Source organism: Acomys minous (assembly GCF_964271855.1).
Source record: "Acomys minous genome assembly, chromosome: 5".
NCBI lineage: Eukaryota > Metazoa > Chordata > Mammalia > Rodentia > Muridae > Acomys > Acomys minous.
The window spans coordinates 84,423,043-84,436,108 of NC_140494.1; the positions used below are offsets into that span (position 1 = coordinate 84,423,043).

Sequence of the window (13,066 nt, forward strand, 5' to 3'; positions counted from 1 at the left end):
CCTGGTCTACTGAGTGAGTTCCAGGACAGCCAGGACTACACAGAAATCCTGTCTTGAATAACAACAATAACAAACAACAAATGATAAACCAAGTAATAATCAGCATGAAGCAGGGATCCTGGTCTGGTGGATGATGATGTCCTGTAATTCCCACACGTGAGGCTGAGGCAGGCGGGTTAGTAGTTCCAGGCCAGTCTGGATTACACAGGAGACCCTGCTTAAAGTAACAGATATCGACGATGGCTCAGTGGTTAAGATCACAGGGCCCCAGCTTCATCCCCAGAAATTGGTGGAGCTGGCAGAAATCCTCGCTGCCTGGGGAAGCCAGGACAGTGGGGCTGAGAGGCTTCCTGCCAGCCGCACAGCGCTGTCCGCGTGTGCACACAATTGTTGCACAAAGGTGTGAGCTAAAACTAGGAGAAAACAGAAGCTGACACAGGAGCACGCCTGGCAGCTGGCAGAAGGGACAAACCTGGTGTGGTGATGCCTGCCTGTCATCCCAGGATTTGGGAGATGCAGGGATGATCAGGTGCTCACGGTTTTCCTCGGCTGTGTAGTAAGTTTGGGGCAGAGTGGGTCACCCGAGACCCTGCCTCAAAAACAAAATGAAACATCACCATCAACACCACCACATCACAACACCTGTGTGGGAACAAATGTTCTGAACTTCAGATTTTTTTTAAACCTTAGTTTTGTTTGTTTGTTTTTTGAGACAGGATTTTTCAGTGTATCCTTGGCTGTCCTGGACTCACTTTGTAGACCAGGTTGGTCACGCAGCCTGGTCTCAGGACCTTTGGAAGAAGAGCCAGTGCTATTGACCTCTGAGCCATCTCTCCAGCCCTTCCCTCCCCACCCTGGTTTTTCTAGATAGGGCTTCTCTGTGTAGCCTTGGATGTCCTGGGCTCACTTTGTAGACCAGGCTAGGTAGGTTCAAACTCCCAGAGATTCACCTGCCTCGCTTTCCTGTGTGCTGGGATTACAGAGTTTACCACTGCGTCCATCTTATCGTATTATTTTTAAAAGAGTTACTTATTTTTGATCATGTATATCTGCGCACATGCATGTAGAGTCGACAAAGGTCATAGGCGCTCTTGGAGCTGGAGATAGAGGGACTGTGAGCCACCTGCCTGATCTGCCAGACACGAGTGCTGGGAAGGACACCTGGGTCCTTTGGAAGGGCAGAATATATGCTCTTAGCTGCTGAGCCATGGCTCCAGAAGTTCTGGCCTTTATTTATTTATTTATTTTTCCATTTTGCTTCTTGAGACAGGGTGTCTCTGAGTAGCCTTGGCTGTCCTGGACTCCCTTTGTAGACCAGGCTGGCCTCGAACTCACAGCGATCCACCTGCCTCTGCCTCCCAAGTGCTGGAATTAAAGGTGTGAGCCACCACCGCCCGGCCTGGTCTGTTTTTAAAAGCTTAAAGAATACAAAATAAGGGCTAGAGAGGTGGTTCAGTGGTTAAGAACATTGGCCGCAGGCAGGCGTGAATTCCCAGCACTCGGGAGGCAGAGGCAGGCGGATCCCTGTGAGTTTGAGGCCAGCCTAGTCTACAAAGTGAGCCAAGGTTACACAGAGAGACCCTGTCTAAAAACCCCCTCCCCCTCAAAAATTCCCGACACCCATGTGGCAGCTCACAACTGTCTGTAACTCCAGTTCTAGGGGATCTGACACCCTTGCACAGATGCACATCCAGGCAAAACACAAATCAGTGCTCATTAAATAAGAAAAATAAATAATAAAATTTAAAAATACAGACAGATGAGCTGCGTGTGGTCCGTGGCACAGCACTTGCCTGGTGTGCACAAGGCTCAGTTCTATCAGTCACCAGTGCTGCAACATACAAAGTACTGCAAGAGACGAAACAATGCAGGCCTGGGAATATGGTTCCCTTAGCCTCACCTGAATACCACACTGGGTTACACCGCCACCATTAACACACCAGGTGAGAAGAGGAGACGAAGGGTCAGAAATTCAAGGCTAGCCAAAACAAAAACAACAACAGAAAACAAACAGACCGAAGGCATCTGCATGGTTTGTAGCTTTATTAAGTCCTTTTACTTTCTAAAACATGATTACAAGAAAAGAATACTTCATTTCCGTGTGTCACACTGTCTTCATGGGCGTACCGTGGTCACAAAGTGGAGTGAAACTCTTGAGTATACACGAGAAAAGAGAGCCGGACAAGTGTCTGGCCCTGGTGGCCCCCAAGCAGAGAGAAGCAATGGCAGAAACACACAGGGGCTCTTCTGAGGGGGTCATAGCTGATGCTTCCAGAACCTTAAAATAAACTCCCTGGGCAGCTGTAAGGCTGGACTCAGGCTCAGCTCAGAGCATGGCCTTTCAGAGGTGCCTTAGGCTGTGCGCATCCCTCAGACACCAGCAACTGCCCTGCAGCTTGGTTCTCTGTCCTTTACACGTGCGAAGACTCCACCCTGACATGCATCTACCGGCTGCCTAGCTACTTATCCATCACTCGTCCACACACTCAGCCACCCACCAATGCATGCGTGCATCCATCCGTCCATCCATCCATCCGTCTGTCCGTCCATCCATCCTATGTTCTCCTGCCAACCAAGCCTCTATACCTTAAACAAACCCCTTCAATAATAAGACTCCAGCAAGCCAAGACACCTACTTGTCTAGAAAAGAAGCCAGCACTTTCCTTACTTCGTGAGCCCCAACTCTGCCCTGCTGGGGTTTGGCTCCGAGGCCCAGCGGGTCCAACTCTGACTGGGGTGAGACAGGGAGACTTGAGAGTCCTTCCTGACTAGGAAGCACATTTACAAGTTGTTCCCTTTTGCCTTTTTTTTTTTTTTTAAATACAAAGAAAAGGAACAAGGGGAAAGACAAGAGAAACAAACGAACAACAACAAAAAGCTGAGATTCTGGAAACAGAAAAAACAAACAAACAAACAAACCAAACCCCGAAGAGGGAAGCCTGTCTGCGCCCTGTCACCAGCAGGAGCTCCGGGGCATTAAAAACAAACACACAAACATAAAACTCCTCGACTGGCCCTTTGGGTTTCAGTAAAGCCTGTCACTTTAAGCTACTTCTGGGAGTGGTCTGAGGCCAGCCAGCTCTTAATGGGGAACACATGGGCTCTGGTGCTGGCCTGTGCTAGGTCAGTATCACATCCTCTGTTTACTCTCCACGGAGGAGGGCGGTTCTGGGATCAGATGCTGGGAGCCACTCTAAAATGGCCTTTTTCTCTTTTGTCTGTTTTTCTAGGAACGGTCCCTTGTCCCTAGGCCTCCCTATGGGGAATGGGTCGGTCTGCACCATTTCTCCTTTTAAGTTGGTCATTTCCAAGTCACAGGACCCACCAGCTGCAGGGCCATGAGCCCCCTGACTTGAGTGTGTGTGTGTGTGTGTGTATTTGTGTGTGTGTGGTGGGTGACACAGACAGTGAAAGGAAAAAAAAACAAAACAAATGAAAACACTGCTTTTCGCAGGGAGCAGCTCAAGAATGAGAGCAATCATAAGAGGTCCCCCAGCCCCCCAAGAAAGCTGTCTGGAGGAGGTGGAGGTCAGTGGACAAAACCCCATTATACACCAGACAATGAACCGGGGCGACAAAGGACATGAAGCGGGCTTTGTGGAGACCTGCTGTAGTGACGTCAGGACAAAGGAGACTGTAACATTCCAGTGACATTCGAATTTAGCAACTGGAATATTCTGGCCCCTCCCTTCCCCTAACAATGACTCAAGAACACAGTATTTCCCCTCTTGCCCCCACTCCTCCCGGAACTGCCGGCTGATTGTTCTCCATGCTCGCCATAAGAAACCCACACGCGCGGGCGGCAGCAACTGGCGCCAACTGGGGAGGAGACTGCAGCTTGGCTTTCTGGCTTTGAACCCAGGGGTGCTGGAGTCTGGGAGATGTCAGGGCTCCCCCAGGGACGGTGGAGGGGGTCTGCCACGGAGAGGGGGCTGAAGAAGCTCAGGGCAGAGAGGGACCAGGGGTGGGGGAGGGGCGGTTTGCCGTGTGGCTGGTGGGTCCTTGGGGACTCACGGGGCCCTCATCGTGTTTACTCTTCAGCTGAAGACGAAGCTGGACTCTCGGAGTCTGACATGGGCGCGAACTGTAATGAGAGGCAGGATTCTTTCTTAGAATACTTTCAAATCCCCCCGCCCGAGGAGGTTTGCTGCGGATGCAAAGGAAGGGCAGGCCCTGCCTTCCACGGCACCAGACACAGTGATGCACTGTCACCTGTCCTTGCAGAGAAGGCATGGGAAGGCGGGCAGAAGCTCGAGGATTGGAGGGGCTTGGGAAAGTCTGTCATGTGACCCCAGCCACCGAGTAAACTGAGGCAGTGGCCCACTCACTTCTCCTCATTATATATATATTTGTGCGTATGTATAGTTGCATATGCAGACCTGGCTTGCCTCAAACTCACCACCCAGCTGCAGGAGGATCATAATAGAATCAAATAAACTTATCTTTTTTTTTTTTTTTTTTTTTTTTGGTTTTTCAAGACAGGGTCTCTCTGTGTAGTCCTGGCTGTCCTGGACTCACTTTGTAGACCAGGCTGGCCTCGAACTCACAGTGATCGGCTTGCCTCTGCCTCCTGAGTGCTGGGATTAAAGGCTTGTGCCACCATACCCAGCCAAATATATTTATCTTGAAAAAGCAAACAAAACCCAATATATTGTTTTAGACAACCAAATATTAACGCAAAGGGTTCAAGACAGTATGCTGTCTTGCCCTGACTGGGGGACTCTAGGCAGAGGCTCTATCCTGAGGCCCGGCCTTCCTTTTTCTTTCCATTTTGAGAATAAGTCTCCTTAGCTGCCCAATCTGGCTTTTAGAACTCAACTCCATAGATGGGGGAACCTTCCTACCTCCTCCTCCTCCCTCCCTCTGTCTCCCCACCCCTGGATGACAGGCAGGGCTACCTACCCCAGAGCTCCTCCCAGCCCCGCCCTCCTGTGCAGGGATCTGGACTCACCGAGCATTTGATGTTCATGCGTGAGTACAGCATGGATGCAATCTCGCTCTGCCCTGCATCCAGGGCCACCATCAGGGCTGTGCTCCCGTCCTGCAAAGCACCGCGGCTGAGGAGATGCCCTGGGGGCCACCCACCCGCCCTGGGGAGCACCTGGGTGGGCAACTCACTCGGTCGGTGAGGGAGATGTCACAGTTAGGCACTGCCAGCAGGAGCCCAGTGATCTCCTTGTGCCCATGCTCACAGGCACACATTAAGGCTGTGGAGCCATCCTCATCCTGAATGTTGACATCCGCCTCGCAGTCCAGCAGTGCTTTCACCACATCCACCCGCCCATGGCTCACGGCCAGCATCAGGGCCGTTTGTCCTGCCTGAGACAACAGACAGGGCTACAGTATAGTGGTGGTTGACAGCATACCCTTGGTCCCAAGTGCTTGGACACTGACTGGGTTGGCCCCTCCTTCCCCTGGCTCCTTCTCTTCCCCCAGATCTCAGCATAAACTGGGCTTCCTCAGAAGTGCTTTCCTAGCCCTGTCCTCCTGTGTGGTCACCTACTATGAGTTCCCAACTCACAGGCGTCAACTTATGGGAAACGTAGCCAAAATAAATAAAAGAAACAAAAGCATACCCAACTAAAATCTGTATACATTTCTATATACTAGTTATACCCAAATAAACAGTTAAAAATGGATGATCACCAGTGGGTAAGTAGATAAAACCAACCACATCAAGATATACGGCAGAATACTACTCAGCCATGAAAAGGAACATTGTTTAGAATACTGACACTCTAACTTGTAAAAACTTTGAGTATATAGCCAGACACACACAAAAACATTATAGATGGTGTGTGTGTTCTGGGTAACAGAGTCTCACTGCAGAGCCCCCAGGATGGACAGGAACCTGTGACCCTTCTGTCTCAGTCCCCTGATTGATAAGAGGCTTCCTGGATACACCGATTCACAGTTGGAGAACTGTTTTAACTTGATTTACAGGACATGCCCAGAGCCAGCAGGGCCCTGGGAGAGAGAGTGTACTAATGGGTACAAGGTTTCCTTCATCATCATCATCATCATCATCATCACCATCATCATCAGTAGTAGTAGTAGTTTACCTATTATTACACAGGGCTCACTTAGCCCTGGCTGTTGCAGAATTTGTTATGGCTAAAGATGACGTTGGCCCCTGATATTACTCTTTGTCTCCTAAGACATTATAGGCATGTGCCATCTCTGTAGACACAAGAGAGAGTAGGGGAAGTGGGGGAGGGAAGGAGAAGAGCCTGGGGCCTGGAACCACTAGTCTCCTGTTCAAGGTCGGCTGGGACAGTTCAGACCAGCTTAACTCAGTGGGATCCTGCTTCAGATTACATGTATTCAGTGACCCTGCGATGCTGGGCGTGGTGGCGCATGCCTTTAATCCCAGCACTCGGGAGGCAGAGGCAGGTGGATTGTGGTGAGTCTGAGGCCAGCCTGGTCTACAAAGTGAGTTTCAGGACAGCCAGGGGCTTTTACATAGAGAGACCCTGGCTAACACAGAGAGACCCTGTCTCGAAAAACAAGGAGAAAAAAAAAAAAGCACTGCAGAGGTTCGGTTGCTGGCTTTCAGTCACTGTAGCTCAGCTGAAGGGAATCAGATGCCCTAATTGACCTCCAAACACAAATAGAGTACACATATAAGCAGGCAAAACATACCCAGCATGGTACATGCCTTTAATCCCTGCATTCAGGAGGTAGAGGCAGGAGGATCTCTGTGAATTCCAGGACAGCCTGGTCTACATAACAAGTTCCAGGCCAGCCAGAGCTAAATAAAACCAAAACAAGCAAACAAACAAAAATAAGTACATTTTTTTCCCCCTGAGATAGGGTCTCTCTGTGTAGTGTTGGCTGTCCTGGACTCACTTTGTAGACCAGGCTGGCCTCGAACTCACAATGATCTGCCTGCTGCTGCCTCCCGAGTGCTGGGATTAAAGGCGTGTGCCACCGCCGCCCAGCAAAAATAAGTAAATCTTACAAAAATATAAAAATAAAAAAAGAAGAGGAACTCTGGGCGAGATAGCACATGTTTGTAACCCCAACACTCAGGGAAGCAGAAGAAGGCAGAACTCTGTGAGTTTGAGACTAGCCTGGTCTACACAGAGAAACCCTGTCTCAAACAAAACAAAATAAACAAACAAACAAAAGAGAGAGGCGGGCCCTGTGGCTGTAACTCAGTGCTAAGGCACTTACCTAGCATATGTGGGGGCCTCAGGTTTAACCCTTAGAGTCTTTTTTTTTTTAAAGATTTATTTATCTATTATGTATACAGTGTTTTGCCTGCATGTACACCTGAATACCAGAAGAGGGCGCCAGATCTCACTATAGATGGTCGTGAGCCACCATGTGGTTGCTGAGATTTGAACTCAGGGCCTTTGGAAGAGTAGACAGTGCTCTTAACCTCTGAGCCATCTCCCCAGTCCAACCCTTAGTCTTCTAAGAGTAATAAATAATAAAGCTTAGCAGAATGTGGTGGCTTGTGCCTATAGTCCCAGCACTTGGTGGCAGAGGCAGGTTTGTTTGCTTGGTTTTGGTTTTGGTTTTATGAGACAGGGTTTCTCTGTGTAGCCCTGACTGTCCTGGACTCTCTTCGTAGACCAGGCCTGCCTTGAACTCACAATGATCCTCCTGCCTCTGTCTCCTGAGTGCTGGGATTACAGGCGTGTGCCAACACGCCTGGCTGGCAGAGGCAATTTTAAGGACAGCCTGGTGTATATAGCATGTTGTCCAAGGCTAGCCTGGTATACACAGTGGGACCTTGTCTCAAAAATAAATAAATATGCTGGGTGATGGTGTGTGCCTTTAATCCCAGCACCCAGGAGGCAGAGGCACATATTTCTGAGTTTAAGGGTAGCTGGGTCAACAGAGTGAGATCCAGGACAGCCAGGGCTACACAGAGAAACCTTATTTTGAGAAATCAAACCAACCAAGGGGCCAGGCAGGACGGTTCACACCTTTAATGCCAGCACTCGGAAATCAGAAGCAGGTGGATCTCTGTGAGTTGCAGGCCAGCCTGGGGTACACTGTGAAGACACTGTCTCAAAAAGGGAGGTAGAGATACCTTGTAGGTAAGTAGGTAAACAGTCTGCCACCCCAAGAAAAAAAACCCATGTATCATCAGGCTCAGTGTAGCTTGTGATTGTAACACTGAGGAGGCAGAGGCAGGAGGGTCCTATATAGCCAGTCTAGGCGACCCCTAGATTTAGTGAGAGACGTTGTCTTTTTAAGACAGGGTTTCTCTGTGTAGCTTTGCCTGTCCTGGACTCACTTAGTAGATCAGGCTGGCCTCGAACTCACAGCAATCTGCCTGCCTCTGCCTCCCGAGTGCTGGGATTGAAGGTGTGTGTCACTACGCCCATTGAGAGACATGTCTTAAAAAGCCTACAAAGACACACAGACACCCAACACACACCGCACATGTATGCAGGCACGCACGAGTAAATGCATCATCCACCAGCTATCCAGAGCTTGCTCTGAGGCTGAACCACTCAGGTTCAGAGGTCAACTCCTTGCTTTGAGCCTTGAATAATCAATCCTGCTGCTCTGAGTCTCAACACTTGTCTGCAGAGTGGTGGCTGTTCCCATGGACATAATCATGACCTGGCTTGGCTCAGAGCCCAGAGTTAATAAAGGAGGTTAGGGAGCGGCAAGTGAGGGGACTCACTGGGTCAAGGCACTTGCCACCAAACCTGTCCATGGGCCCAGATGACAGTGAGAGTGAACAGAGTCTCAGAAAGTGTCCCCTGGCCTCCTCACTTGCACCACGGCACAAGGTCCCCAACTAGGAAATAATTTAGGCAAATAAGGTACATCACAGCCGCGTACCTGGCTGGCTTTTGCGTTGACGTCCCCAAGCCGGAAGAGCTGTAGGATGGTCTCAATGTCATCCTGGGTCTTCAGGGTGGCCAGCGCAGTAAGCATGATGGGGCTGTAGCCAGCACGGTTCAGCTTGTCCACCTGACAGACACCTGTGCGGGGAGGGGGAGCGACGGGGTAGAGGTGAGCCTCTGCGATCAGACTGAAGCCTGGCACACCACACTGAGCGCTGGGGATCACGCCCCTCCCTCTGTGTAGGCACAGCTTAGTAGGTCTCTGTGTATGCGTTCGTGCACCGTGGAGACCGGAGAGTGTCTTCAGAAGTCAGGCACCGCCTGGGTTTGGGTTTGTTTTGTTTGCTTGTTCTTAAAAATATTATTTTTGCAGAGCACGGTGGCGCACACCTTTAATCCCAGCACTCAGGAGGCACAGGCAGGCAGATTGCTGTGAGTTTGAGGCCAGCCTGGTCTACAAAGCGAGTCCAGGACAGCCAAGATAACAGAGAAACTCTGTTTTAGGGGCTGAGAGATGGCTCAGAGGTTAAGAGCACACTGACTGCTCTTCCAAAGGTCCTGAGTCCTATTCCCAGCAACCACATGGTGGCTCACAACCACCTAGATGAGATCTGGCGCCCTCTTCTGGCCTGCAGACATACTTGCAGACAGAACATTGTATACATAATACATAAATAAATCTTTCAAAATTATTTAAAAAGAGATTTATTGTGTTCTAACTTTGTGTTGTATATGCGCACACATGTGTGCACAAGAGTACCAGTGCCCTGGAGTCCTGAAGCGGGTGTCACAGTAGAGTTACAGACAGTTGTGAGCTGCGTGATGTGGGTGCTGGGTCCTCCGTCAGAGTGGTACCCACTTTTAACCACTGAACCATTTTACATCCATTTAGCTTTAGTTGGGGTGGGGGTAGCCGCCATGGCATCCTGTGGAGGTCAGAGGAGAGACTGCAGCAGCTGGTTCTCTCCCTCCACCGTGTGGGTCCAGGGGTCAAACTCAGGTCATCAGCCTTGGCAACAAGTGTCCTTCCCCACTGAGCCATGTTGATGCCCCCACCTTCTTAAGAAACTTATGTGGGTATATGTGGAGGCCAAGGTCAGTGTCAGGCGTCTTCCTTAATCATCTCATGTTTGAGGTAAGGTCTGGCACTGAACTGTAGCTGGCAGCCAGCAAATCCAGGGACTCTCCCTGTCTCCACCCTGCCTCAGTCCCAAGGGCTATAGGCACATACCTCCACGCCTACATTTTTAAATTATTTTTTCTTTTAAACTTGAATGTTGGAAGCCTGAACTACAGTCATGCTGGCAGGAAAAACACTATCCACTGAGCCGTTTCTCCAGCTACCACTCTTTTCATTTTCTTTCTTTTTAAAAAAATAACTTAATTTTATTTTACGTGCATCGGTATGGGGGTGTCAGATCCCTTTGAACTGGAATTACAAACAGCTGTGAGCTGCCATGTGGGTGCTGGGAATTGAGCCCAGGTCCTTCAGAAGAGCAGACAGTGCTCTTAGCTACCGAGCCATCTCTCTAGCCCTCTTTTCTTTCTTTTTACAGGCAGTCTCTCTCTTTTTCCTGGAGCTTGCCAAGGAGCCCCAGGGATCCTCCCGTGTCTTCCTTCCCAGTGCTGGGGTCACAGGCACCTGCACCCACACACAGCTTTTCATGAAGGTAAAACAGAACCTCATGTTTGCATGGACAGCACTTTACAACTAAGCCCCCCCAGACTGGTCTCTACTCACAAATGGGGAGTCCCATCTGCTATAGTCATACTGTTGACCAGAAGGTGAGGGGTCTAAGAAGGTGGAGCTTGTGCCTCCTCTCCCAGCCCTGGGATCCCTGGCTGATGTCACTGAGAACAGGAGCAGCGGCTTCCAGCTGGTCCACTCGTGCCCCTGTCAGTCCATGGGCGCTGCCTCCCTCAGACACTGGGAGCTTCTGGTCTTCTCCATCACCAGGAAAGACAGGTTTCTTCTTGCCTGGCTGACTACCCTGTCTACCGTCCAAGCCCCTGCCCAGAGGCCACAGCCGTCCCTCACACAAGGGCTTTGGAAACAGAGTGTCCATCACACAGGTACCAGGTCTGAATTCATTAAACCGCCAAGGAGAAGACTGAGCTGAGCCTTCCTAGCACATTGTAAGGGCCTGATCCATCAGACTGGGTGGGCTACACTCCTCCATCAGACTAGGAGACAGAGCGCCCTCCATCTGACTGGGAGGGCAAAGCCTCCTTCATCTGTCAATGAACAGCACATTCTCCCACACCCCACTTAGAAGGTGTATTGCCTCCCCCATCAGACTGCGAAGGCACCTCTCCCCCACCAGGCTGGTCCTGCCTGGAGGCTCACCACTGTCCAGCAACTGTCGCACCACAGGGAAGTTGCCGTGTGACACGGAGTAGTGCAGTGCCGTGTTCCCATTGCTGTCGGCGATGTTGACCACATAGTCCAGCAGCCGGGCAGACATGGCCCTGAAGGTGACCAGGTGGCGCCGCACGAGCTCAGGGTGTGCGTCGCTGCGGCAGGCCAGGCGTAGCCATTCCTGAAGCACCGTGGTGTAAGCCACTTTCTGGGTAGAGACGGCGAAGAGCGGGGAGTGAGGAGAGAGACACACCCATCCCTTTCTGCACAAAGATCCTAGAACAGAAGTGTGACGCCCCAGCCCGCAGCAGACACAGTGGCTCCTCTGATCGGGCGAGGTGGCACTTGTCTGCTTGGGAGCCCAAGAAAGGACAATCTAGAGTTCAAGGCCAAACGGGGTGACATACTGAGAACTTGTCTGAAAACAAAAACATGAGGCAGAGGCAGGAGGATCTCTGTGAGTTAGAGGCCAGCCTGATCTACATAGCAGCTTCAGGACAGCCAGGTTACAGCTCTATAGCGAGACCCTGTCTCAAAACACAAGGAAATCCAGTGAGGTGGTGCAGGCCTGTCGTCGTTGCACTTGGGAGCTGGAGGTACGAGGGTCAGGAGTTCAGGGTCATCCTCAACCACAAATGTATTTCAAGGACAGCCTGTGCTACATGAGACCTCACAAGGAGAAAGATGAAAACAAAACGCACTGGGCGTGGTGGCGCACGCCTTTAATCCCAGCACTTGGGAGGCAGAGGCAGGAGGATCGCTGTGAGTTCGAGGCCAGCCTGGTCTACAAAGTGAGTCCAGGACAGCCAAGGCTACACAGAGAGACCCTGTCTTGAAAAAACCAACAAAACGCTACTGCCCTTGGCCGAGCCACAGTGGAGACCCTGACTCCCTTGGGATGCAGTGCACACTTGCTCCATAGACTCTAAGACAGTTAGAGACGGCCTCTAAAGTAAAAGTATGGCATCTCAGGAACATCCCAAAATATGAAGCTGAAGCCAGGCAACAGCAGGCTCCACCTCCAATCCTAGGACTCAGGCCCCACCCACTACTAAGCCCCTGGGTGACTGGAGCCTCACTAAGTAGGCGCAGAGAGACCCTGGGGGGGGGTGAGAATGGAGAGCCACCCTTGGGACCCTCTGTACCAGTTCTCGCTCCGTGAGGGCGTTGGGATTCTCCAAGTACTTCTCCAGGGCCAGGCAGGCTGAGATGAGGTCGGGGCTCAGATCCATCCTGCCGGGAACAAAGAGGAGCGAGCTTACATTACTTTGCTTTCTAAAAAGTTACTTACTATTTTTCAGCTTTTTATTTTATTTTGTTTTTGAGACAGGGTTTCTGTTTGTAGCTCTGACTGTCTCGGAATTCATCTGTAGACCAGGCTGGCCTCGAACTCAGAGATCTGCCTGCCTCTGCCTCCTGAGTTTTGGGATTAAAGGTGTGCATCATCACTACCCGGCATTAAAAAAAAAAATCTTATTTTCGCCAGCGGTGGCGGCTTTAATCCCAGAACTTGGGAGGCAGAGGTAGGGGGACCTCTGTGAGTTCAAGGCCAGCCTGGTCTACAGAGTGAGTTCTAGGACAGCTAGAGCCGTTACACAGAGAAACCCAGTCTCAAAAAACCAAAAAAAGAAAAAAAATCTCTTTCAATGTGTATTGGTCTTTTGCCTGTGGTGTCACATGCCCTGGAACTAATGGACAGTTGTGAGCTACTATGTGGGTGTTGGGAATTGAACCTGGGTCCTCTGGAAGAGTAGCCACTGCTCTTTTTTTTTTTTTTTTTTTTTGATGTTTTTCGAGACAGGGTTTCTCTGTGTAGCCTTGGCTGTCCTGGACTCACTTTGTAGACCAGGCTGGCCTCGAACTCACAACGATCCGCCTGCCTCTGCCTCCCGAG

The 13,066-nt window shown here is 50.6% G+C and overlaps 1 protein-coding gene across 4 annotated transcripts in view; it reads right to left on the reverse strand.

The window, feature by feature from the left end:
- Window positions 1-2,028: 2,028 nt before the first annotated feature.
- The window catches only part of KANK2 (KN motif and ankyrin repeat domains 2), a 31,561-nt gene continuing 20,523 nt past the window's right edge, over window positions 2,029-13,066 (reverse strand). For all 4 annotated transcript variants that reach the window (XM_084784163.1, XM_084784165.1, XM_084784164.1 and 1 more), the window contains 6 exons: window positions 12,318-12,405; window positions 11,161-11,380; window positions 8,809-8,951; window positions 5,119-5,319; window positions 4,952-5,041; window positions 2,029-4,084 (listed from right to left, as the gene is read on the reverse strand). In XM_084784163.1, the coding sequence (XP_084640289.1) occupies window positions 4,031-4,084; window positions 4,952-5,041; window positions 5,119-5,319; window positions 8,809-8,951; window positions 11,161-11,380; window positions 12,318-12,405 (796 nt within the window). In that variant the 3' untranslated portion in view covers window positions 2,029-4,030. The remainder of the gene's footprint in view (window positions 4,085-4,951; window positions 5,042-5,118; window positions 5,320-8,808; window positions 8,952-11,160; window positions 11,381-12,317; window positions 12,406-13,066) is intronic.